The sequence below is a fragment of the Symphalangus syndactylus genome, chromosome 13 (genome assembly GCF_028878055.3).
Source record: "Symphalangus syndactylus isolate Jambi chromosome 13, NHGRI_mSymSyn1-v2.1_pri, whole genome shotgun sequence".
NCBI lineage: Eukaryota > Metazoa > Chordata > Mammalia > Primates > Hylobatidae > Symphalangus > Symphalangus syndactylus.
Window position 1 is genome coordinate 27,199,952 of NC_072435.2, and position 26,453 is coordinate 27,226,404.

At 52.3% G+C, this 26,453-nt stretch overlaps 1 protein-coding gene across 5 annotated transcripts; it reads left to right on the top strand.

Annotated features, from left to right (window-relative positions):
• Positions 1 to 8,496: 8,496 nt before the first annotated feature.
• On the top strand, positions 8,497 to 19,023 carry CTU1 (cytosolic thiouridylase subunit 1). Of its 5 annotated transcripts, none has more exons than XM_063615656.1 (4): positions 8,915 to 8,967; positions 10,297 to 10,418; positions 12,729 to 13,257; positions 17,487 to 19,023. In XM_063615656.1, the coding sequence occupies exons 3-4, from the start codon at positions 12,750 to 12,752 to the stop codon at positions 18,023 to 18,025; spliced, it is 1,047 nt and encodes a 348-aa protein (XP_063471726.1). In that variant the 5' UTR covers positions 8,915 to 8,967; positions 10,297 to 10,418; positions 12,729 to 12,749; the 3' UTR covers positions 18,026 to 19,023. The 5 variants fall into 5 exon arrangements, with proteins under 5 accessions (XP_055093721.1, XP_063471726.1, XP_063471728.1 ...); XM_063615658.1 differs by having other exon boundaries at positions 8,931 to 8,967; positions 10,297 to 10,357; XM_055237746.2 differs by lacking the exon at positions 10,297 to 10,418 and having other exon boundaries at positions 8,497 to 8,967.
• The last annotated feature ends 7,430 nt before the right edge of the window (positions 19,024 to 26,453 follow it).

A 26,453-nucleotide genomic window follows, 5' to 3' on the forward strand; every position in this document is an offset into this window, starting at 1 on the left:
CAGCCCAAATTTTCTTCCATAGCTGCTTCTGGGGACTCCTCCCCACTATTCAGGGGGAGGAAGTAGTTAGTGCCACCCCACACCTTTCAGTGTCCTTCCTACTTGACCCCATTTTGAAGTGTGTGGTGCGATGTTTTATTCATTTGCTGGTTTTGACATTGCTGGTGAAGTTTCATCTTTTATTTAAATGTTGGGCATTCATTTAATGCACTGGGGAACTTGCACTCCTAGCATCAGGATAAGTTGACCCCAGGACCGTGCTATTCAAGGGGTAAGAAACCAGCACACACACAACCCAAATCTTGTGCCAGGACCTAGGTATGGTGATTGGCATGTGCCATGCCATCCCTGTGGGCTGGGGCTTGTTATTTCTCACGTTACAAGCAGGAAACTGAGGCACAGAGAGGTAAAGTGACTTGCTCATTTTCACCCTCTTAGTAAGTGGAGGAACCAGTATAGAATCCACGTTTCTCTTATTCTAAAGCCTGCATTTCTTTCCCTATACTAACGAATTTGCATAAAGTCACTTGTAATCTATTAACTAGAGATACACTTGATCCACAAGAACAAGTGTTTGAGGTGCCCCTTCCCCCAAGGGGTCTCAGGCTCCAGGACCAGAACAGAAGCCTGGAGAATTGGGATTCTCCACCGGCATCTGTCCTCTGAGTATTTGGTGCTGTTGCTACCATTTCTCAGTTTCCAAGCCTTTAGCTTATGATGTCTGAGAGAATGGTGGTGGTGATCTTGGATTGACTATGGTTTTTAAACAAAGGTTTGTGGGCAAAAGCCTGACTGTGGTGGAATGAGAGCTTCTCCTGTCAAATCTCATCTTTCCCATCTTATGAGCCTCAAATCCAGCTCTGCTATGGGTGGGCAGCGACCCCATTTCCAACCAGCCCCGAAGAAGGAAGATTCTTACCTGTGCTGTTTCCTTGAAAGGCAAGGATGTCTAGAAGACTGCAGTGTCTCAGCCAGGCACAGTGACTCACATCTGTAATCCCAGCAATTTGGGAGGCCGAGGCGGGTGGATCACGAGGTCAGGAGATCGAGACCATCCTGGCTAACATGGTGAAACCCCGTCTCTACTAAAAATACGAAAACAAAATTAGCCGGATGTGGTGGCAGGCGCCTGTAGTCCCAGCTACTTGGGAGGCTGAGGCAGGAGAATGGCATGAACCCGAGAGGCAGAGCTTGCAGCGAGCCGAGATGGCGCCACTGTATTCCAGCCTGGGCGACAGAGCAAGACTCTGTCACAAACAAACAAACTAACTAACAAACAAACAAAAACAAAACTGGAGTGCCTGGTACAGAAATGGAACAGATCCCACATTGGTGTAGTAGGTGAAGTGGGGTGGTGGCCCTGCATCCTTCTACAGTCACCAAAACAGCAAAGAAGGTGGGTTGAGGAATTCCTCTTGTCCCCTCCTCAGTCTGGTCCCCAGGAACCAGGCACTAAGTATCCCAAGTCCTGAACCCTCCTTGGACCCCCTGTTGGGCACAGGGGACTGGGAATCCTGGCCCCCCGACCCCACTGCACCACCACAGGAAACATTGGGCTGGTGATCACAGGAGCTCCAGAAGACATCACACATCAGGGTAGTTGAGGTCACATCCCTAGGAGTGTAGGGTGAGGACCTAGAAATGTGTATCTGCCCCGATCCGTTATGTGCTGTGATATAGTGAACTCTCTCCTCCCTCCAACCTTATCTTGAACGAATTTGTCTGAGATGCAGATGAAGGAGGGGCCACATACAAAGTCATAGCTGTCCCCCCAAGACAGGGTGGACCTGGTAAGCCCCAGGCAGCAGGGATAGTGCTGTCCATGGAACTGCAGCACCATCAGCTCCTGAGCCCAAGCATTACCCGACTCTGCAGAGGTGTCTGACGCCATGAGCATGAAACCTAAGCCTCGAGCCAAGAGGGCAGCCATATAACATGGGCTGGTGGGAAGGTCTGGCTTGCCCAAGAGAAAAGGATTTGGGGAGCAACAGCTTCTGTCATTAGCAGGCTGAGCTTCTCTTATGTTCCTCCTCTCTGCTTCCCAGTTCATCCTCAGGGACTCTGCTGGATGTCTTGTTGTTCCTGTTCACTTAAGGATAATGAGACTATAGGAAAAACTATAGGGCGGAAAAATGGGCCTAAGACTGAAGATCCTAATGGGGACCTGAAGGGACAATGATTCCAGGAGAGCATTGAGCCATATGGAGAGAGATTGAGAACTGGAGTGACAGGGACTCAGAGGAGGGGCCGCCAGTTTTTAGAACTAATACTTACAATAGTAATGTCGGGTGTCGTGGCTCATGCCCGTAATCCCAGCACTTTGAGAGGCCAAGCCAGATGGATCACCTGAGGTCAGGAGTTCGAGACCAGCCTGGCCAACATGGTAAAACCCCATCTCTATTAAAAATACAAAACTCAGTTGGGTGTGGTGGTGGGCACCTGTAATCCCAGCTACTCAGGAGGCTGAGGCAGGATAATCGCTTGAACCCAGGAGGCGGAGGTTGCAGTGAGCTGAGATGGCACCACTGCACTCCAGCCTGGGCGACAAGAGCAAAACCCCATCTCAAAAAAAAAAAAAGTTTGACTTCTGTTAGAAAGGAGAAAGTGCAACAGATTTATAGTGTCTGACCAAGAAAAGGAAGCTTTATTTAACTATCATGTCCCTTTCTTCCAGTCATCTCATTTTTCAACTTCTTCAAACAAAGCATGAAGAGAGAAAGCAAAGAATTGTGAAGTGTGAGTACTGGGGTTTCTCCGTTCACCACATCCTGCTGGTTTTCTGACTGGAAACCAGCCAAAATGATCTAGACTTATTGACTAAGACGTCGATCACAAATGATGGAATCTTTGTGTATGTTGGTAAAAGAGAATTTGATGAGAGGATTTTGCAGTTTCCCACACCATCTAAGAAGAGTAGGGCAGCCTGTTGGGAAGGACAGATCTCCATGAGCCTCCTGTCCTCCTACACATCTTGTTGGGTATTGCCCAAAACATGGTGCTCTGAGATCTCATTACCTGGCCTAGTTCTCAGGTTGTGTTTGTAGGGAGCCACCCTGAGGGACGGGGTAATGTCTTCCTCCAGGACAAAGAGTAGGCTCGCTTACTGCTGGCAGTAAAGGAGCTAGATTCTCCAACTTGCCAGTTTTGTTTCTTGGGATCCTATCAACCTGAGACAGAGGTTTCTCTGAGCCTTATCCTATATCAACAATATTTACCAAGTCACTCTGGGAGTCAAAACAGACCCAATTTCTGTCCCTATGGGCTCACCGTCTAGCACAGTGGAGAGCATTGAAAACGGCTTCACAGACAATGGGGCCATTAGGAGGGTGCTGGGGTCAGAACAAAGACCTGGGCCACAGGCAGAGATTTCGCAAGTAACAGCTTTATTTTTTAATTTTTGAATACATATATTGAGAGTTTATTATATGTCAAGTATGATTCTTGTTGAACAAAACAGACAAAAATGTCTTCACCTATTATCACATGTTAGATGGAGTCTTGCCCTGGGAATGAGGAGTAAGGAGCATTGTCCAGGGCCCCAGAGCTGAGCACAAACAGATAAAGGAGAAGGGCAAGACTGGCAGGCCTGTTTCTCCCCTCTCGAGGATTGGGCTACCAGGTGACAAATGTTCAGAGACGTTCAAATGTGGGGCAGATAGTCAGCTAAATGACCCCAGAGGTAGGTATCAAGGCATGATGACTCGAAGAATAGTTGCAAGCTGTATCTTGCAGGCTTACATATCAAAAAAGGTCTTGACTTTATATTGGGGGCACTGGGGAGCCATGGAAGGATTAAGAGCAAGGGGGAGGGGGAGAGTCAGCTCTTGGTGGGAGAAGGTATCCCTCTGGGGTGATGTGAGGGAGACTTTAGGGAAAGGAGGAGAGTGGAAGTTAAGAGGTTGGAGAGGAAACCAGAGTGAAGGTCTGAGCAGAAGAGGAAGAGGGTGAAATGACTAGGAGCAGAGGCCATGGGGATGTTGGAAGTAGGGTGAAGTTAGCCTATTCCAGGAAGGGAAGTTTGCAAGACATCTTGCAAACAGGATGTGGTAGGTGATAGAGAAACATGTGTCTGACTCCTAGAATCCTAATTTGGATAGTGATGGTGGTTCCATCACTGAGAACGGGGGAAATGTGGTTGTCTGGGGCTCAGAGCAGACTGGGATGAACAGCATGGTGTGCAAGACATCAGGGGAGAGTCACGAGAAGTGCAGAGAGAAGAGAGGGCGCGAGGAGGAGCTGTGGAAACTCACGTAAAAGGCTCCTGGGATGAGGAGAACCAGAGACAAGGCCAAAGAGAAACAAAGGGCCCTTCAGAGAGTGTTGCCAACAGAGTCTTTCCTGGGGCCTCCTCTGGCCAACAAAGTTTATTAGCGCTGCTGTGGGAACCCAGGCAGACCTACCATTTAGTAAGGAGATGCAAAAACTAACAAGAAGGCAGTGGGACAGAGCTGGACTTAGGGCAAAATAGGACTGTTTGATACACTACAATGAAAACAGACAAACCAACCAACCACAGACAAAAATCCCATTCCTCAGTAGACTCCATGGGTGAACAAACTCTCTTCATGCAGAAATTCTACCCAGAGAAGCTTCTAGCCCTTCGAGGGGTGGGGAAGCAAGTGCTGCCAGTAACAAGCACTAGATATAGGAAATGGCCCTCAGAGATGCACAATGATGCTGCAGGAACCAAAGCTCCCAGAGCTGGAGAGAGACAGCTGAGCCCAGCCACCATCTCTTCCACCAGACACGGATTGCTCAGGACGGCAGCTAGATGACCTGGAGAGGGCAAGGCATTCTGAGGCTGGAAGGGTGTGCAGGAACCAGATCATATAGCACCTCCGTTGCAATCTCCAGAGGTTTGACAATGGAAGGCCTGATGGCAATGGGGAGCCATGGAAGAGTTTCGAGAATGGGAGAGACAAGGTTAAATCTAGGGCTAGCATGGGAAGATTCCAGAATGAGGGGATTAGAGGAAGGGAGTCCAGACACAAGGTTGGGGTGAGAGAGTCCCAGCAAGAAGCGGCCGGTGCGGTGGCTCATATCTGTAATCCTGGGACTTTGGGAGGCTGAGGCAGGCAGACCACTTGAGGTCAGGAGTTCAAGACCAGCCTGGCTAACACGGTGAAACTGTGTCTCTACTAAAAATAAAAAAATTAGTTGGGCATGGTGGTAGGCACCTGTAATCCCAGCTACTCCGGAGGCTGAAGCACGAGACTCGCTTGAAGCTGGGAGGCGAAGGTTGCAATGAGCTGAGATCATGCCACTGCACTCCAGCCATGGCGACAGAGTGAGACTTCATCTCAAAAAATAAATAAATAAATAAATAATTTTTAAAAAGGATGAGCTGAGCCGAGGCAGGGGCCACAAGGATGAAGGGAATGGTCTGAGAAACTTTCAAGAAGCAAAATTGGCAACATTCACTGAACCATGGGGGACAATGGGTGAGAAAAAGAGTCAGTGAAGTGACTCGGGACCCTCACCTAGAGGCTGAAGCATGCCAGTGCTACCACCAGGGGCTAAGTGTGCAGGTCTGAGTCTCAGGATGCAGTGGGGATATGCAGGAAAGTGGGGAGGCATCAGGGCAGAGATGGAAGTTGTGGGAGTGGCAGGAGTGGATGAGCTCACCTGGGGACTTTGCAGAGAAATGACAGAGCTGTGGAGTACAAGGCTCCTGGGAAGTTGATTGACATGGTTTGGCCAGAGACAGGACCAGGGAGGGTAGATTTTGTGGTCAGGGCAAAGAGACTCAGAAGTAGGTAGAGCCCGGGTTAAACCTTTATTTGTCAATGAAGAGGCCACTGGTGTTGATCGGGAGATTATGTTAGGGGAGAGAGGAAAGAAACCAGACAGCAGAGGGCTGGGTGTGAGAGGGCTTCTCATGGCTGACCTCACCTGTTTTCCCATCTATCTCTGGAGCCCCAAACATCCCACTCTTATCCTGGTCCCATAGAGGAGAATGGGGAAGCTCTATACACCCTGATTCAGCATGCAATCCCAGATTGTTGCAGGACAGAGGCTGCCTCTGAGGAGGAGAACTAGACAGTGGGTGGGTGGGGGGAGACGGTGGGAAGACTTCACTGTAGAGTCTGTGCACTGTTTCCATTTTATAGCATTTAAGTGCATAACCTGATTAGATAACATAAATTGCATTCAAACAAAAAGCACACTGTGCTCTCCTGCCACAAGATCTTTCTTTGCTCAGGTGATTTCTTCTGTATTAAAAGGCCATTTCAACCCTCAAATTCTCAACCTCCTTTGCCATACTTCACACCTCTTCCAGGAGCAAGCACAGCTTGGAGACTAAGGAGAGAGGCTTTGAGCAAGGAGCTACAAACCAGAGCCCACCAGCCGAATCTGGCCTGCTGCCTATTTTTACATGGCCCACAAGCTAAGAATGATTTTACACCTTTAAATGGTGTAAAATCTTCAAAATTCTTCAAAAGAAGAATATTTCCCGACGCATGAAAATTACATGAAATTCAAATGCCAGTGTCCATCAATAAAGTTTTATTGGCATACAGCCACCCTCGCTTGTTTATCTTATATCAATGGCTGCTTTCAACATACAACACCAGAGTTGCCACAAAGACCCTATGGCCCACAAAGCCTAAAATATTGGCTATCTGGCCCTTTACAGGAAAGGTTTGCAACCCCTGCTGTAGAGTCAGGCAGTCCAGGGAAGTGACATCACTGAGCTTCAAGATCCTCATCTAAGTAGAATTACAAGGCTGAGCATGCTGACTCACACCTGTAATCCCAGCACTTTGGGATCACTTGAGCTCAGGAGTTTGAGACCAGCCTGGCCATATATGGTGAAACAACGTCTCTACTGAAAATACAAAAATTAGCCAGGTGTGGTAGCGCGCCTGTAATTCCAGCTACCCAGCAGGCTGAAGCAGGAGAATCACTTGAACCCAGAAGGTGGAGGTTGCAGTGAGCCGAGATCGCGCCACTGCACTCCAGCCTGGGTGACATAGTGAGACTCCATCTCAAAAAAAAAAAAAAAAAAAAAAACAAAAAACGAAGAATTACAATTGTACCCAACTCATAGGTAACATATAATCTTAATGTTATGAGAATTGAGATGAGAATAATAACCCCTTGTTGAGCACATACTATGTGCCAGAAGCTGTTCTAAATTCTTTAGAGGTGTTGTTAATTCAATTTGACTTCGCATAAATCCTATGAGGCAGGCTATTATTGCCCCCCTTTTACAGATGAACAAACTGAGATGAGGCATGGCACATAGCAGCCTTCGTTGAATTTTTTTCTTTCTGACACCCTGGCTGGCAGTGATTGAAATTGACCTTTCAAGGCTCTTAACACTTCCATGTCAAGCTTTATCACTCCATATTGACTAAGTTCCTGTCTCCCCCACCAGGAGGATGGGGTGGTGGTGTAAGGGGTGAGGGATGCTCAGAGGACAGTAACCAAGTCTGATTCATTTGTGTCACCTAAACCTAGCCCAGGGGCAGCCTGGCACAAGGAGACCTCAGGAAATAAATTCAACAAATGAACCAACACACACAGATGAACAGAACTGGCCCATGATAAGGCTTAACAGTGACCTCACGGAGCTCATTTAATCTGAAAGGAAGGCATCATGGTTTCCTGTTATTGGGGGAAAAAATGGGCTACAGGGTGCATGGGGTTCCTTCTCACGTCATCACCCGCCGTAGACCTACACATCCTGGGGCTCTCTGTACATCTCCACATCTCAGTCTAAGGCTCTGGTGGTCCCTTAATCTAGAGGTTTTTTTTTTTTTTTTTGAGACAGAGTCTCACCCGGTGGCCAGGCTGGAGTGCAGTGGTGCGATCTCGGCTCACTGCAACCTCTGCCTTCTGGGTTCATGCCATTCTCCTGCCTCAGCCTCCCGAGTAGCTGGGGCTACAGGCGCGTGCCACTACGCGCAGCTAATTTTTGTATTTTTAGTAGAGATGGGATTTCACCATGTTGGCCAGGATGGTCTCCATCTTTTGACCTCGGATCCACCCGCCTCGGCCTCCCAAAGTGCTGGGATTACAGGCGTAAGCCACCTTGCCATCTAAAGGAATTTTGAGCCTCAGTTTTTTTGAGGACCTAGGTTTGGGGACCCGGGTCTCAAGGGTCTCAGATATCTGAGTCCTTAGACTCCTTGTGCCCCGGTATTTGAGTCACCGGGGTCTTCAAGGCCCTTGGGCCTTGTGGGGAGGGCGGAGGCCTCCAGATCCCTGTGTCTAGGGTGCAGACGGTTGTCTCCAGGTCTACTGGTTCTCTCAGGTGCTTTGGTGCCAGGGGTCTGCGTTTTTAACCCCCTTAGTCTCAAGGGTCTGAGTCTCTGAGCCTCTGCGCTCCTGGGTTAGGTGAGAAGGGTCTTTGGATCCTTCTGTTTAGAGTCTGGGTCTCCAGCACGCGCATCACTACAGCGCCTGCGTGCGCGCCGAGTTCCACTCCAATCCTCGAAGTCTGCTCTGCGCATGCGCTATCTGCGCCTTTTACACTAGCGACCAACCCTTGCAGTTCCACCTTCGATTCCCACCAGCAACCCCGCCTCAAAGGGCAGAAATCATAGGCCCTGTAATCCCTTAAAATCCTATAATAATCCCATAAAATCAGTTAATCAGAATACAACTACTTCGCCCATCCAGCAACCTGCCGGGTGATAGCGCGCTGCCATGACAACAGCAGTACAAGCAGCTCCGCCGCTCCCTGCGCCCGGGCGCAGGCGCAGAAAGTAAACGCGGGGGATATGGGGGCAGTGTATTTTGGGAGCGGCAGAAAGAGCGATGCAAGTGTTTCTGGGAGTTGTAGGCCAAGCGGGACCCCCCGAGCCGCGGAGGCATCCAGCGGAAGTGTCGCATGGGCTTCTGGGAGTTCTAGGCAGGAAAGCCCCAAGACCTTGTGGGAGTGGTAGTCTTGGAGTCACTTCCGTGCCAGGCTTCCGCGTGGTGGGCAGTGTGGGCGTCCCAGCACTGAGTTCTGCCCGGGTGAGTATTTCCTCCTGCGGTGGGTCGGCATGTGGACTCTGGCTCTTTGTTGCGGTGCCGTGGGAGGGTTGAGGGTCTCTCCGAGCGTAAGGCCTCTGTGATTTCCCAGCGCCCGTGTCCCTGAGGACTTGTAGCCAGGATTCCCACTTTGAACGCTGCGGTCCGGCCTGTCTCTTACCGGGCCACTCCCTTCCCCAAGACAGGATAAGACCATCTGCTTGCCCCCGCCCCTATGTTACTATCTGCCTGTCCCCGCTCCCATGCCACACATTATCTGTCTTTTTGACAAGGCTGCAATCCAGAGGCATCCCTGGGGTCCGCGGCCTCTCTTCTGGGAGCATTTATTATTCCCTCATCCTACAGATATTTACCGAGCACCGACTCTGCACAAGGTGGCGGGAGCAAGGGCACCAGACCAACCCTGTCCCTGCCTTGAAGAAGCAGAAAGACAGACCTGTCACCAGTGACAGCTAGTCAGGATCAGGGCAGCTCTGAGGGCCCTGGTGGAGGCGCACGACTCAGTGACTAGGGTCCATAAAGTCTTTGAGGGAAGACGCTTAACATGCATGTCAAACCTGACATGTCCAAATGGAATTCCTGGTCTTCTCCCCTCACAAAATGGACCCACCGTCCCTCCAGTGCTCAGGCCAGAACCTCAAAGTCACCCTTCATCACTTTCTCTCGTCATTGCCCCAGTCCCCACTCCAATCAGTCTTATACAAGTCCTGTGGGCTCCACCTTCAAAATAGATCCAAAATTTCACTTCTTCCCACCTCTACTGCCACCACTCCTGTCTAGTGTGCTGACCTCCAGCCTTCTGTCCTTGTCCCTGACAACCAACAGTCCTCCCCACACAGCAGCCAAACGAATCCCACTTTTTTCTTTATTTGAGACAAGGTCCCACTCTATCACCCACGCTGGAGTGCACTGGTGCGATCATGGCTCACTGCAGCCTTGACCTCCTGGGCTCAAGTGAGCCTCCTGCCTTGGCCTCCTGAGTAGCTGGGACTACAGGCCTGTGCCACCAGGTGCAGCTAATTTATTTATTTTTTTAGAGATGGGGTCTCGCTATGTTGACCAGTCTAGGAATCCTTTTAAAACATGCCAGATCATACCACTTTCCTGTTCAAAAACCTCCCGAGGCTCCCATCTCCTCCTGAATAAACCTGAAATTCCACATCATGGCCTATGAGGCTCTGCTAACTTGTGCAGCCTTGTCCCTTGCGAGGGTCTCCCTTCCTCAGGACGTGGACCCCCAGGACTGGGTGACTGTAGATTTAGGGGGTGAGGAGAGATGAGTCCAGGGTGACGTTACGTCCTGTCTTGCAGATGTGCTGGATGAAAGGTGGTGGCTGCTCTCAGAAGAGAGGGAACAGATGGGCAAGAACAGGTTTCTGCCTTTCAAGGAAGAAATATGTTGTCTGGGCACTTAGGGTCTGAACATCTGAAAGGTACCCCAGCCGTGTGGAGGACCAGCCAGGAGGGTCATCTGAATATCGATTCGGAGGCGCTCAGAAGAATGGAAAGAGGCTGGGCACAGTGGCTTACGCCTGTAATCCCAGCACTTTGGGAGGCCGAGGCGGGTGGATCACTTGAGGTCAGGAGTTCAAGACCAGCCTGGCCAACATGGTGAAACCCTGTCTCTACTAAAAATACAAAAAAAAAAAAAAAAAAAAAATTAGCCAGGCATGGCGGTACACGCCTGTAGTCCCAGCTACTCGGGTGGCTGAGGCAGGAGAAACACTTGACCCTGGGAGGCAGAGGTTACAGTGAGCCGAGATTGTGCCACTGCACTCCAGCCTGGGTCACAGAGCCAGACTTCATCTCAAAAAATAAAAAAAAAAATATTGAAAATCTTAAAAAGAATGGAAAGAGATGGGTGCTAGGCAGGACCTGAGGACATGAAGAGGCCTCCCCAAAAGAGAATTGAGCAGGAAATCCAGGAGCACAGAAGGAGTGAGTCAAAAGTCGGGGGAGGAAAGATTCCAAGGGTTGCTGCTCAGCTGTGACAGATGTGCCTGATGGTCACTGCAGATGAGTCCTGAGGGCTGCTTCTTGGGCTCGGTGGCAGGAAGAGTACTCAGGGCAGAGGGGAGAGCCAGTGCAAACATCTGGAGCAGGAGTATTCCTCGGGTGTCAGAGTAAACGACATCAAGGCTGAAGGAGAGGAGGTTGGAGAAACAAGGAGTCAGACATGTAGGGCCTCATCGGCTATTAGCAGTTATTACACTACAGTGAGATGGGATCCAGGGGAGGATGCCGAGAAGATTCAGGGCACGATCCCACTGGCTGTTATGTGAAGGAGTGTGTGTGGAGGAGGCAAGGTGGGGGCAGGAGACCTGTGGGGAGCCCCATGCAGCCGTCCAGGAGAGAGACAGACCGGACTAGGGTGCTGCCGTGGAGACGGTCCTAAGTGTTTGGCTGTTTTGAAACTACATTCAAACAGGATTTGCTAAATTTCATTTAGGTACCTGGAGTTTGAAAAGGTCCGGACTTGGCATTGCAATTTGGTGCCACCTACTGGGAGCGTGACAAGTGTAGTGAGGGAAAGAGCAGTCCAGGGTCCTGGACCCCAAAGCTTCTGGCCTGAGCAGCTAGAAGGATGGAGCTGCTCTGTACTCCAGGAGAAGCACGTTGGGTTGGAGGAATCAGGAATTTGGGTTTTGAGATGCCTATTAGACATCTGAGTGGCACTGGTCTCTACTTGCATGGAAGTTAGAGACGGTAAATACACATTCACATAAAATAATTCCACACATTGGGGTAAATCCTACAGGCAGCGTGACCTGCTCTGAATGGCAAGTAGGTGATTGCAGTAGTCCAGGCTGGAGGTGATGGTAGCTTGGGGAGGGGAACTGAGCCTGGGGAGTTTTTATGGTTTCACCAGGCAGGCAGGACCAAGATTTGACTGGAGGGTTGGAGTCTTGGCTGGGTGGGGAAGGATGAGGTAGGAAAGATAACAGATGAAGGTCAAAGATGGGCTGATCCATATCTTGATGAGACCACAGAAGCTTGTGGGGCATTCTGATACCAGAGCAGGGTTGAGTTCAATCTCGGAGGCCCACCCATTTTCTCACCCTCAAAATGTGTGCAGCCCCAGCTGGTCTTCCGAGAGGTGTGATCCAGGCTGCCTGTGTTCCCTGGAGAAGGTGGTTACCCTGCCTTTCATAGGATGCAATCAGAACCCATTCCTGGAGACCGTATCCCACCCTACAAAGTGAAATCAATTGGCCTTTCCTGTTTTCCACCTCCCGCTGCACAGAGCTTCAGTCCCCTGGCCTCCCTCTGCCTTTAGCGTCATAAGCCCCTCACCTCCCAAGGGCTTTTAACAGCCCTGGTAGCCCAGGCCAATGATACCTACCTTGTCCTGATCAGGGCTGTAACAAGGGTGGCCTCCCTGGAGGTTGTGACAAATGGGCCTTAATATACACCCCCATCCCTCTGGACAGGACACAACCTAATCCTGGGTATAACCTGCTTGTCGCTCCCTCTCTTTACCCATGAAGCCAGCTTCTTAAGCTACTTCTCTTCTTCGTGCATAATGGGTGCAATCCAAGAAGCCTTCCCTAAGGCAGTGGCTTCCTTACACCGGACCTATTTATAACCGTCCTATCCCCAGCGCTAGAAGAAGCTACTCCACCCGTGCACACGTCTCCCTGGTCTATTCCGGGCAGAGGTGCAATCCAGACAATCTCCCCGATGGCAGGGACCCTGCAATCCGGAATCCATGTGTAACCCACCTCCTCTCTCTCCCTGTCTAGGAGAAGCCGACCCCTCCCGCAATGCCCGCCCCGCCGTGCGCCTCCTGCCATGCTGCACGCGCCGCCCTCCGCCGTCCGCTCTCGGGCCAAGCGCTGTGCGGTGCCTGCTTTTGCGCCGCCTTCGAGGCCGAGGTGCTGCACACGGTGCTCGCCGGCCGCCTGCTGCCGCCCGGCGCGGTGGTGGCCGTGGGCGCCTCGGGCGGCAAGGACTCCACGGTGCTGGCGCACGTGCTGCGCGCGCTGGCGCCGCGCCTGGGCATCTCACTGCAGCTCGTGGCCGTCGATGAGGGCATCGGTGGCTACCGGGACGCGGCGCTGGCGGCCGTGCGGCGCCAGGCGGCGCGCTGGGAGCTGCCGCTCACGGTCGTGGCCTACGAAGACCTCTTCGGGGGCTGGACGATGGACGCCGTGGCCCGCAGCACAGCCGGCTCCGGCCGCAGCCGCTCCTGCTGCACCTTCTGTGGAGTGCTGCGGCGCCGGGCGCTGGAGGAAGGGGCGCGCCGCGTGGGAGCCACGCACATCGTGACAGGTGAGCGTAGTACCGGCCGCAGAGCGGCACTCTCGGAGGCAGTGGGGCGCATGCACGGGCGAGGAGGCGGGACCTGAAAGGGGACTCAGGCGCATGCTCCAGAAGCCGGCGAGGAGACCCTGGTGGCTTAACGGGAGGATCCCTGTACGGAGATGCGGAAGTGCGCATGCTCCAGTTTGGGGCTGGGGCCCTTTAAAGGTTCAAGACGCTGGGGAGACAGAGGGGCCAGGCAGTGATCACAAAGGTTTTTGGGTCTTGGCCACCGTCTTGGTCTCCACAGATTGCCAAAGGGGTGGGAGGTGAAAATCTCTGGAGATTAGATATCTGGTTCTTTACTTACTTTTAAGTGTTTCTAACATGCTTGATCTCTTATGGTCCACCTTTCAGAATCCAGCTCTTACTCTAAAAAGTATCTCCATTTCTTAATTCCTTTTCTTAGTTGGCCTCTCTTCTTTGATAAACTTTTTTTTTTTTTTTGAGACAGAGTCTCACTCTGTCTCCGAGGCTGGAGTGCAGTGGCGCGATCTCGGCTCACTGCAAGCTCTGTCTACCGGATTCACGCCATTTTCCTGGCTCAGCCTCCCGAGTAGCTGGGGCTACAGGCGCCTGCCACCACGCCCAGCTAATTTTTTGTATTTTTAGTAGAGACGGGGTTTCACAATGTTAGCCAGGATGATCTCGATCTCCTGACCTCGTGATCCACCCACCTCGGCCTCCCAAAGTGCTGGAAGATAACTTTTTTATTCTCTCTTTTTCATCCATTCCTTCAACAAACAGATGCTAAGTTTCTGCTATATGCCGGATCCCAACTGTGGCCATACCAAAGTTCTTAACCACTCTGTACTTCTGTTTCACCCTATCCCTAAAACAGGACTATGAATGGTGCCCAGCTCATAAACTTGTTATGACAATTAGATGAGTCAGTAGAAGTATAACGTTATCTATATTATAGTTATGTTACATAACCTGTATGATATAATGTAGATTACACATTTTATACATGCTATTATCATCATCGTTGTCAGGCTAGGGCTGAGAATACAGTTATGCACAAGTTCCTACCCTCGCATGGTTATCAGGTACAAAATTATAAACATTGTACATGTTATTGACCGTGTATGGACATGTTATGGAGTCTGTGTACACACAGAGAACCCTATGACGTGGAGGGAGTGGGGTCAAGGAACCGTTTTGAAATCTGAAGGTTCACAGTGAAGAGGAAAGGGGGTAAGAATTGGGGAGAGGTTACTGGCCTGTGAAAAGCCAATTTGGGCTACCCCAAGAGGTCCAGTGTGGCTGGAGCCCAGAAAGCAAGGGCAGAGGAGGCTGGAGAGGTGGAAGAGGTCAGGCCTTACCCTGTAGGCTGTGGTGGAACCAGTAAAAGTGACATGAAGAGAGTTTCACTTTGAAAAGCTCACCCAGGCCATGGTGAGGAACCTGGGTTGGAGGGGCAGGGACAAAGCCAAGGAGACCAGTCAGTGGGAAGCCAGCTGCGGTGATGGAGGTGAGAGATGATGGTTGGAGAGAATCAGCACACTCAAAGTGTATGAAGGCAAAAGTAGTTCTGAGTCTGTCATCTGCCACCATGCTAGGTAGGGCCACTGGCTCTGGGGAAGACCTACTGAGCTTCATTCACTGGTGTGGCCCTTTCCTTACTGAGTAACTTTGGAGAAATCCCTAGATCTCTGTGATTGAAAATGGGAAGAATAATCCTTTCCATACAAGAGCAGACAGTGTATGGAAAGAATGAAAGGCTTCGGCTGGGCACAGTGGCTCGCACCTGTAATCCCAGCACTTTGGGAGGCTGAGGCAGGCGGATCACAAGGTCAAGAGTTCGAGGCCAGCCTGGCCAACATGGTGAAACCTCATCTCTACTAAGAATGCAAAAATTAGCTGAGTGTACTGGCGGGCGCCTGTAATCCCAGCTACTCAGGAGGCTGAGGCAGAATTGCTTAAACCCGGGAGGCAGAGGTTGCAGTGAGTCCAGATCACGCCACTGTACTCCAGCCTGGGCGACAGAGCAAGATTCCAGCTGGGGGGGAAAAAAAAGAATAAGAGGCTGCCTCGGGTTTTAAAGTTAATTTGATAGAATCACTTATTAATTGTACTTCTAAAAGTAATGAAGCCTTCCAGAAAAATCCTGACTTGCAAGGTGATTTCTACCCTTTGTTTATACACTCCATTTTCTTTTTTTGAGACGGAGTCTTGCTCTGTCGCCCAGGCTGGAGTGCAGTGGCGCGATCTCGGCTCACTGCAAGCTCCGCCTCCCGGGTTCAAGCCATTCTCCTGCCTCAGCCTCCCGAGTAGCTGGGACTACAGGCGCCCGCCACCTCGCCCGGCTAATTTTTTTGTATTTTTAGTAGAGACGGGTTTCACCTTGTTAGCCAGGATGGTGTCTCGATCTCCTGACCTCGTGATCCGCCCGCCTCGGCCTCCCAAAGTGCTGGGATTACAGGCTTGAGCCACCGCGCCCGGCCTATACACTCCATTTTCAAAGGCATAGTATAATAATTGTAATAATTATTACAAAACTGGGAGCTCTTAAGTGGGTTTGTAATGACAAGGTGTGGGGCAAATCCAGTCTCCCCTAATTAATGTGGTTTACAACTTTAAGTCAATAAACATTCAACCAGATGTCGTTTTCAGTAGCAAACATGCTCCTGGAGGCTCTGGGGCAAGGGGGTCCATTTCCTTGCCTTTTCCAGCTTCTGGAGGCTGCCCACATTCCTGGCTGATGGTCCCTTCCTCCATTTTCTTTTCTTTTTTTTTCTTTTGAGACAGAGCCTTGCTGTGGAGCCCAGGCTGGAGTGCAGTGGAGCGACCTCGGCTCACTGCAACCTCTGCCTCCCAGGTTCAAGAGATTCTCATGCCTCAGCTGGCGTTACAGGTGCCTGCCACCATGACCTGCTAATTTTTATATTTTTAGTAGAAATGGGGGTTTCGCCATGTTGGCCAGGCTGGTCTCGAACTCATGGCCTCAGGTGATTCTCCCACCTTGGCCTCCCAAAGTGCTGGGATTACAGGCATGAGCCTGTGCCCAGCTCTTCCTCCATTTTCAAAGCCAAGGATGGCAGGTTGAGGCCCACACCGTTTGCATCACTCTAACCTTGCCTCTGCCCTCACACCCCCCATATGCAGTAGGCGGGTGGCAAATGAGGTATCCCCAAGTTCCCCAGGGAGCTTCTGTGTGTTCCCCTCTCGATTCCTGCTGTGTCCACCTCCAGCCACCACCTGGCTGCACCACAGTGCCCGGGGGGCTCCATGGCCCCATCGCCCTCTCCCTGTCTCTGGGTCCTGGCTGTCCTATGGTGCCCAGAGGGGCTCCATGGCTCAGGCTCCCCCTCCCCATCTCTCTCTGGGTCCTGGCTGCCCACATGTTCAAAGATCTCCATGGTCCTATCTCTCCCTTTTCTGCCTCCCTCCTCCACTCTAAGGGTCTTTGTGATTACCTTGAGCGCACCTGGATAACGCACCATTCTGTCCCTATTGTAAAGGCAGCTGATTAGCAGCCCCAATTCCACTTGCAACCCTAATTCCCCTTTGCCCTACAACCAGACATATTAACAGGTTCCCAGAATTAGGCCATGGATTCCCTAGGCGGTGGGGGGGAGAGCAGCCTGCCTACCCCATCAGCTCTCCTGAGAATCTCGGTTAAATGCCTTAAATGCCATTCTGATTTTTGTGTACACTTTGAATTACGGTTTTAACTGAGGCCGATAAGGTTATTAGCAGCATAATGCACTTTTACTTCCTATATGAAAGGGCAACTAGCATAAGGTCCGCTATGCAGTAGGCGGGTGGTACATGAAGGCACCCCCAAGTTGCGCCAGGGGAGCTTATGTTTCTCTTTGATTTTTTGTTGTGTCCACCTGCAGCCTGCACCTGGCTGCTTCACGGTTCTCGGAGGGTCTCCATGGCTCGGTCTTCCCCTCTCCGTCTCTCTCTGGGTCCTGGTTGCCCACAGTGCCCTAGGGGTCTCCATGGGTCTCTCTCCCCATCCCTGTCTCTGGATCCTGGCTGTCGCACCATGTTTGGGGGTCTGTCTCCATGGCTTGCTCTCCCCCTCGCCGTCTCTCTCTGGGTCCTGGCGGCCCTACTGTGCCCTGGGTCTCCGTGGGTCTCCCCTCCCAGTCTCTGGGTCCTGGTGGACCCTCGGTTCCCCCGGGGGGCTCCCTGGCCAGCAGCGCCCTCCGCGCCCCACCTCATCCGCTCCCTTCTCTCCCCACCAGGTCACAACGCCGACGACATGGCGGAGACCGTGCTCATGAACTTCCTGCGGGGCGACGCGGGGCGGCTGGCCCGGGGCGGGGGCCTGGGCTCTCCGGGCGAGGGGGGCGCCCTACCGCGCTGCCGCCCGCTGCAGTTCGCCTCGCAGAAGGAGGTGGTGCTGTACGCGCACTTCCGCCGCCTCGACTACTTCTCCGAGGAGTGCGTTTACGCGCCCGAGGCCTTCCGCGGCCACGCCCGGGACCTGCTCAAGCGCCTGGAGGCGGCGCGGCCGTCGGCGGTGCTGGACCTCGTGCACTCGGCCGAGCGTCTGGCGCTGGCCCCGGCCGCGCGGCCCCCGCGCCCCGGCGCCTGCTCCCGCTGTGGGGCGCTGGCCAGCCGCACGCTCTGCCAGGCCTGCGCGCTCCTGGACGGCCTGAACCGCGGCCGGCCCCGCCTGGCCATCGGCAAGGGCCGCCGGGGTCTGGACGAGGAGGCGACGCCGGGGACGCCCAGGGATCCGGCGCAGCCCCCCGCCTCCAAGGCCATCCCCACCTTCTAGCGACTTCGGGCCTCCGGCCGGGATCTGATGCCCCGGGGTGGGGGCTGGCTGTAAATGACACTGTGAATGAACCCGTTACCTTACCCGGCCTTCCATGTCGGGTTGGGAAGAAGACGGGGGCCCACTGACCTGAAACCCTGAAGAAGCTGGGACCCCAGACTTCGAGGTCTCAGGGAAGAAGGGTCTCGAACTGGGCTTCTGGCTCTGAGGGAGGAGGGGGCTGGGGGGCCATCCTAGGTCTGAGAGAGGAGAGGGCCAGGTCTAGGGCTAGAGGAACTGGGGCTGGGGACCCAGGCATCTGTGGCTGAGGAAGGAGGGCCTGGGGTCGTGGACTCCTGGGTCCCAGGGAGGAGGGGGCTGAACACCTTGTGATTCCTGAGCGAGTAGGGGTTGACTGGGGACCTCCTGCCCACTGCTTCTGCTGGTGCTGGGTGCGCTCAGCATGGTCCTGACCCTCCTCGAGCACCAGATTCCTGATGTTTCCTGTTTGCCCGCAGTGGGGTAAGCGGAGTGACGTGACTTGATGGACACACGCCATTCACAGCCGCCGTCACAATGCCTCCCTTCCAGCGCTTCGTGTGCAGCACGCGCTGCACCCTCATTTCGTCTCCACCACGGCCTCACTGGCTGTAGCCTGAAGTGGTAAATGGCCCTAAGACACCCAGTCGGAAGGGGTCACACCAAGGGCTCCCTCCAAAGCTCTCGAATATCACAGGTCGTGGAATTGGCCCTCCCCCACCCATCCCCTCTCTAATCTCTCCTGGTATTTCTGTCATGGGTGAGGAGGGGTTGGATGGGCTCCCCAAACCTTGGACTCTGGAGGCAGGGTTGTTTGAGCCTGTCGGTGACTTAGCCTCTTTCATCTCCCATTTCTCCTCTGAAAATGTAATCAGCCCCCTTCCCCCCCCCCCGCCCCCCCCGCCCCTCATCAAGGCACCATTGGGAGGAAATGGAAGATCGGAGAAGTTGAGGTGCTCAATAAATGGTGACCACTTGGACTTGGTTGTTCATGTTACTGTCTGACCACCAGGGGGCGCTGGGTTTCAGGGTTGCTGTCCTGTACAGGTACTGGGAGGTTGTGAGAATCTCAAAACTTCCCGGGAAGATGGTGCTGTCAGTCCCACCTCCAGGACTTGCTGGGCTGGCTTCTTGCCAGAAATGCCCCTTCCTCCCATCGCCCTGCTCAGATCCTCCAGGGTCATCCTAGAAGGCTTCTCAATTCTCTCCTCCCACCACCCAACCCAGGGCTTAGTATTCTCCCAAACCCCTGCTTCTCAGTCCTGTCCTCACTGTGTGGCCATCCAAACGGGCTGGAGGGCAAGGACTGGATGATTCACTCAAAACATGTGTATGAGCACCTCCTTTGCATCAGGCACTCCTCTGGCTTCTAGGAACATGGCAGTGAACAGGAGACAAGTCCCTACCCTCATGAAGTTCAGTCTGGGAGAAAGGGACAGTAAGCACATCAATATGTAATGTCAGGTAGTGATGAATGCTACAAATTAAAAAAAAAATGATGAGAGAGAGACAGGAAGAGCTTGTTTCCACAGGGGTCAGGGAAGGAAGGGCCTTGGAGGAAGTGACGTTATGCACAGACCTACAGGAGCAAAAGAACAAAGCATGAAGCCATTCGGGGGGAAGAGCTTTCCTGGTGGAGGGAACTGCCGGTGCAAAAGCCTGGAGGGGTGGGAATCAGCTTGCAAGTGCAAGGAACAGCAAGTCCAGTGTGGCGGGAACAGAGTGGGTGAGGAGGAGAATAGCAAGAGATGAAACGAGCCACTAAGCAGGGATGGGCCATGCATGGTCTTCTGTTGGCGAGAAAGACTTGTATTTAAAGAGTGATGGTAGGTCTTTGGAGGGCTTCGGTCCCAGCAGTGGGTCCAATTTCCATTTTCTAAAAGTTGCTCCAGCTGCTGTGAGGAGAATGAGCTGTAGGGGGTGCAAGATGATCAAGATCAATTGTATGGGATGACGCTTGTGTGCCAGTCCTGGTGCCAAGTGTGCCTGCCTTCCTCATTAGCTCAGTGACATAAGGAATGGGTTTTCAGCACCAATTTTTTTAACTGGTATGTAGAAGGATCTAAAAGTTTATTTTTTATTTTTTAATATTTTATTTTTCCATAAGTTGTTGGGGTACAGGTGGTATTTGGTTATATGAATAAGTTCTTTGGTGGTGATTTGTGAGATCCTGGTGCACCCATCACCTGAGCAGTATACACTGCACTGTATTTGTTGTCTGTTATCCCTCGTCCCCCTCCCACTCTTCCCCCCGAGTCCCCAAAGTCCATCGTATTATTCTTATGCCTTTGCGCCCTCATAGCTTAGCTCCCACATATCAGTGAGAATATAGGATGTTCAGTTTTCCATTCCTGAGTTATTTCACTTAGAATAATAGTCTCCAATCTCATCCAGGTCATTGCAAATGCTGTTAATTCATTCCTTTTTATGGCTGAGTAGTATTCCATTGTATATGTATACACCACAGTTTCTTTATCCACTCGATGATTGATGGGCATTTGGGTTGGTTCCTTCAGCACCAATTTTATAAAGGATGAACTTACAGCCCAGAGAGGTGAAGTAAGTTGCCCAGGACCACACTGCAGCAAATCAGCAAAGGAGCTGGGGCTCTGGACACTTTTGCTGGGCTGCCTGCTGGAAGCCAGGGGACCTAGGTTCCTATTGCTGATGTGCCAGTGATTTACTGTATGGCTTTGGGCAAGGGACCTTTTCCCTTCTGTTCATTGGAGTTTGTCCCTCTGCATGGGGGGGTGGGCAGTGGGTTAGATTTCTTTTGCGGCTTAAGGCACTCTCCAATCGAAAATGCAAACTGTATGTATAATTTAAAATATTTTCATAGCTGTATTTTTAGAGAAGGGACACAAGTGACATTTTAATAAATTTATTTGACCCACTTATACAAAATATTATAATTTTAATAAGTGATCAGTTTGTTAAAACTTAAGCGAGATGTTTTATACATGTTTTTTCATATAGAGTTTTCAAAATTCAGTGTGTATGTTACACTTCCAGCCCATCTCAATCCAGACTCCCCACAGTTCAGCTGCCACAGGGGACCTGTGGGCACTCCACTGGACTGTGCAGGTTTGCAATGTGCTTCCTAGACCCAGACTGCCTGAGTTCAGAACCAAGCTCTGCCCGGAGAGCTGTGTGACCTTGAGCAGGTTCTTCGGCTGTACAGTGTGGGAAGGAATGGTACTTCCGTCCTGTGGTTATTGTTAAAAATATATATCAGTGCTTAGAAGAGCGCCTGGCATTTAGTGAGTGCTCGCCGTCCCTCTTAGCCTGGGCTTGCAGCCTTCCTCATGGGGGCCTCTGAAGAGCTGGGGGTGCTAGGCGCGGTGGCTCACGCCTGAATTCCCAGCACTTTGGGAGGCCGAGGCAGGCAGATCACTTGAGGTCAGGAGTTTGAGATGGAACCCTGCCTCTACGAAAAATACAAAAATTAGCCAGGCGGGGTGGCAGGTGCCTGTAATCCCAGCTACCCAGGAGGCTGAGGCTTGAACCCTGGAGGCGGAGGTTGCAGTGAGCCGAGATTTCGAGATCTGGCCACCGCACTCCAGCCTGGGCGACAGAGCCAGGCTCCGTTTCAAAAAAAAAAAAAAAAAAAGCCGGGGGAAGGTGCTCTTTTCGTCTCTGGCCACAAGGGGTCGCTGTGACCCCGCCTGTGCATCCGGTGGTCATTGACAGCAAAGCCAGGTCTCCCCTTCCCCTGCCCAGACTGGGAGCTCAGCTGTCTCCGCCCACCTGCCCGCTGGTCTCTGAGCCAGTCCTCAAGGGTGAGAGACACAGGTTGGCAGAGATCTTAAGGCCCCGTATAAACACCAGACACTCCTTGATCTCAAGACCCCTGTGTCATCCACTCAACAAATACTTTTTGAGCACGTGATTTGTGACAGCAGTGAACAGAACAAAACCATGCCCTCGAGGAAGAGACAAAAACAAAACAAAACAAAAAACGAGAAAAATAAGTCAAATATATGGTATGTTGGATCGTGATAATCGCTTCTATTTAAGTAGGAGGGACGGGGAGACTTCAAGGAGGAGATATTGAGGGAAAGGTGCAGGGTGAGGCAGACAGCACAGGGGTGGAGGGTCTCTGGGTAAGTGTTCCTGGCTGGAAACAGCAAGTGCAAACTCTGAGTTTGAGGGAAAAAGGAGAGAGGGCAGGTAGAGGAGAGAGGTGAGAGGGAGAAGCGACTTTGGCTTGGCTTTGGTTCTAAGCACTGCAGAAGCCATGGAGGATATTTGAGCAAAGGAGGGATACTGATCACCCCTTTATTCACGCAGCAAACATTTCCTGACGCCTCCTTGGAGCTGGCGGGCCCTGCGCAGGGCGGTGGGGCAATGCAGCTGAGTCAGCCCCGGTCCCTGCCCTCAATGGGCTCCCTGTCTGGCAGTGGAGGCGGGCAGGGATACTGGCAAGTCAAAACCCGGAGGGATACGTGCCACCGTGGGGCTTAGGAGGGACACAGGGGAGGCCTGAGGTGGGGCTTCTCAGTGTGGTGCGTCATGGAATGCTTCCTGAAAGAGGTAATGTTTAAACTAGGAGCTGGAGGTGAGTAACAATGAGCACGGGAAAGGGCGAGATGGGGACAAAGGTGCAAGGCCCAGAGGCCTGCAGGCATGGGAGCCCCGAGTCCCCGTGAGGCTTTGCCGCTCCTCCCTGTGCAGGATGGTGGAGGGGGTGGCCAGCCCTCCATAAAGCACTGGAATTCTTCTGGCCGGGATGGGGCGCTAGGGAGGGCTAGAGCAGTCAGGGCCAGCTCTGGGTGTCAGAAAGATCCCTCTGGGGCCGTGTCCAGGAAGGACTGGAGTAGGGAAGATTCTGAGCCAGGAGGCCAGGGAGAGGGCTGGGACAAAGGTCTGGGAATGGATTTGGTAGCCAAAACTGGGGCAGTAGCAAGGGTGTCAGGATGGTGAGAACGGATGTGAGGGCCATTTAAGAAGTCCTCACCAAGAGCTGGGAACCCTACTCAATGCTGAGGGTGTGTTTCCTAAGGGTGAAGAGCCCTATGCGTACTCAAAGACAATGTAAATCCAAGAGACGTTTCTTCCAAGCAGACTGAACAAAAACAAATAAAAAAGATGTTTGCCACATATGCCGGTGGCCATGGTAAACCCGGGAAATTCTTTTGCTGGAGGAGGAAGGCTTAGTAAATATGGAGGGCAGGGGCAGGGAGCTGCTGGGGCTGGAGGCCCAAGTGAACACAGACGATCCTTTAGCTAAACAGGAAGCCCCAGTCTTCATGGGGACAAAGGGACTTTTGCTGTGGCCTGTGGCCTTGGCAAACACAGCCTCTACATAAACACAACTAAAGGTGGCAGTGGAGCGAAACGCCAGCGTCTCATCCCATCGGGTCAGAAGCATTCTCCCCACTGCAGGGATTTGGAGCCCAGTCTCAGAAAGACAGGCTTCCCCATCTTCCACCTGTGTGCTCTCCCGGGGCTGGGTCATTGGAGATCGCTGTCAGGTCTGAGGAGGTGGAGACATTGAGTGCAGAGATTCTGGAGAAAACCAGAGATTCTAAACAGGCTCTGAGATAATCTTCCTCCTTCCGCCTGTTTTCATAGAGCCCCTGCCACATGCCGGGTAGCAGACGTGGCACCAGGGATTCAGCAACAAGATAGACAAGGTCCCTGCCCTCGTGAAGCCTCAGTTCTAATAAGAGATGTCTCTTCCTTCCACAAAGGTTTACTGAACACCTTCTATATGCCAGGGCATAGAGGCAGATAAAGACGGTGAAAATCCCCGTGCTGTCAGGGTTGGCATTCAAGTTGTGGGAGACGGAGTAGACATAAGAGTGAGAAAGTAAATAAATAAAACATGAGAGACATCCGACAGTAATAAACACCACAGAGAGGAAGAAAACCGCAATAATAATAAACAAGGAAGCAAACTGATAGAGCAATTACAGATTGAAATAAGGTGTAGGAAGGAAACCCACAAGAAGCTGAGATAGAGACTGGAAGGGAATGCCAGCTCTAGAGAAGGTGGTCAGGAGATGACCTTTAAGCTGAAATCTGAAGGAAGATCACAGGCAGAGTGGTGGGAAGCGTGTCCCAGGCAGAGGGAACAGCAAAGGCCAAGACTCTAAGTTGGGAAGGCGCCTCCCATGTTGAGAAGATGGACGAAGTTCAAGGGGGCAGAGGCACAGTACACAATGGAGTGATGAGGTTGGAAGGATGGACAGAAGCCAGACACCAAGTGCCTTGCAGGCATTTGCGTTTTATTATAATTGCAGTGGGGACTCACAGATGGGTTTTAAGCAGGTTTTAACATGATACTGTTTTAAGAAGACGTTGGCTGCTGAGTAGAGAATGGACTTAGCAGGGCGAAGGAGGGAGGGGTTGGGGTCGAGGCTGGAAGCAGCGAGACCAGTTTGGATGCTCTTGCACCTGCGTAGGTGAGAGATAAGGGTGACTTGGAAGAGGGTGACTGAGAGGAGACAAGTGGGTGGATTCTTTACTGTGTACTTTGGAGCTAAGTGACAGGAACTGCCAAAATGGGAGGTGAGAGCGAGGGAGGAATCAGAGACGCTCCCAAGCGTCTTTGACCCAAGCACCTGGGTAGAGGATGCTAACTTAGAGGAGACACAGGGGGAAGGTTGGGGTACACCGTGGGGCTTAAACAGAAATAAATGGGAGGTAATAGAGGTGGGATGGGGGGCAGGGATGTTCACTGTCCATCAGCCGAGCATCAGGGGCCCCCAGGTTTGCACACAGAGGCCGCCCGGCACAAAGCAATTTTCAGTGCTGGCTCAGAAACGCCTGAGAGATTACCCGGAGAGAGTTTGGATCATCAACGACACACATGAGATCAGAGGCAGAGAGGCGTCAAGTCAGGCTGGCTGGGGTTCAAATCCCAGCCCTTCCATGCCACGTTAGACAACTGACCTCATTTCTCTCCATTTCGTCATCTGTAAAATGGGTGTCATCATGTCTCATGGGGCTGGTGGGAGAATTAAGGGAGACATGGCACACGGTAGACACCAGGAAGGTTGCCAACCCAGAGCCTATCAGGACCCGAGGGAGACAGAGACGGGGGTCTGTCCGCTCGTCCCACGACCATTCACCGTGTGCACACTCACGCCAGGCTGTTCTAGGAGCTGGGGACCCATTGGGGAACAAGGCAGACAGAACCCCCCACCCTCGCTGACATGGAAACAGATTTGCAGACACAGTGACATGGTGTTTAACAGCCAAATGATCTGGGTTCGAGCCCTGGCTGTGCCACTTGCCCAACTTACTTGTCTCAGGCCGGGTTTCCTCATCTATAACATGGTACTAATAAGAGTCCCTCACCCCACAGGGCTTTCACGAGGATTAAATGTGAGAGGATGTATGTGAAGCCCTTGGTGACCTGCCCCATTGCTATGATAAGTGGACAGAGAGACGGGCACTGGCTGACACATGGAGTGGGGACCTTCAGGAGAGAGGACCCCCCAGCTTCCAAAGATAAGACACTCCAGCTTCTGCATCCCACTACCTCCATGTGGCCAGAGACCACCTCCCCTGCCATCGTTCCCACAGTCACACCCAGCCTCTATCTCCATCTGGAAGGGCTCCACCTCTGAAACCACAAAATCCCACATCCCACTCCCTGACCACAGCCTCCCATTGCCTCTGTGCATGGTTGTCTGCGCCACTCCTGTTCTTCCACCTCGAAGACGTCTGACCCTCCTCAAGCAGCCTCCCCATCAAGCCCCCTTGTCTCCACCCCCTGAGAATTTTAGGTCGAGTGAAATAAGCTGGTCTCAAGAGGACAAATATAATATGATTCCTTTTGGCCGGGTGCACTGGCTCACACCTGTAATCCCAGCACTTTGAGGGGCCGAGGCGGGAGGAGGAGCACTTGAGCCCAGGAGTTCAAGAGCAGCCCCAGAGTCCCCTCTGCTCTGGCGACCCTCAGCTCCCCAGTCCCAGCATCCCTCCCACCATCACCCAGTCCTGCAGGCGCCTTCTCTTTGTCTACATCCAGGAAGCTGGAGGAAAAAACAAATGCACCAACTGCTGAGAGGGTGCCCCTTGAAACATATGATCCTCAACGTCACCTGGGCCCCTTCACCACCACCCTCAGCCTTCCCAACCCCACCCACCAAGGCCCCTTGAGATGAGCCGACTGACGTCTCCCTGGAAGAAACAAGCCACAGGATGGACCAGCCTCGACTTCCTGCCATCGGGCCCACACCCTACCCTCACCTGACCTGCCCTTTCCTTCTTCCTTCCTGAAACAATGGAAGAGGCGTCTTTCCCCACGTCTGGGGCTAATCCCACCACATCGCTGGTTGCACCATCCACTCCTTTGTTCTTGAACATTTCATGAGGTGGTTAAGAGCTCTCCACCTGGGTTCAAATCACGGCGCCCCCATTCAGCGTTGTGTAACCTTGGCAAGTGGCCGAGCATCTC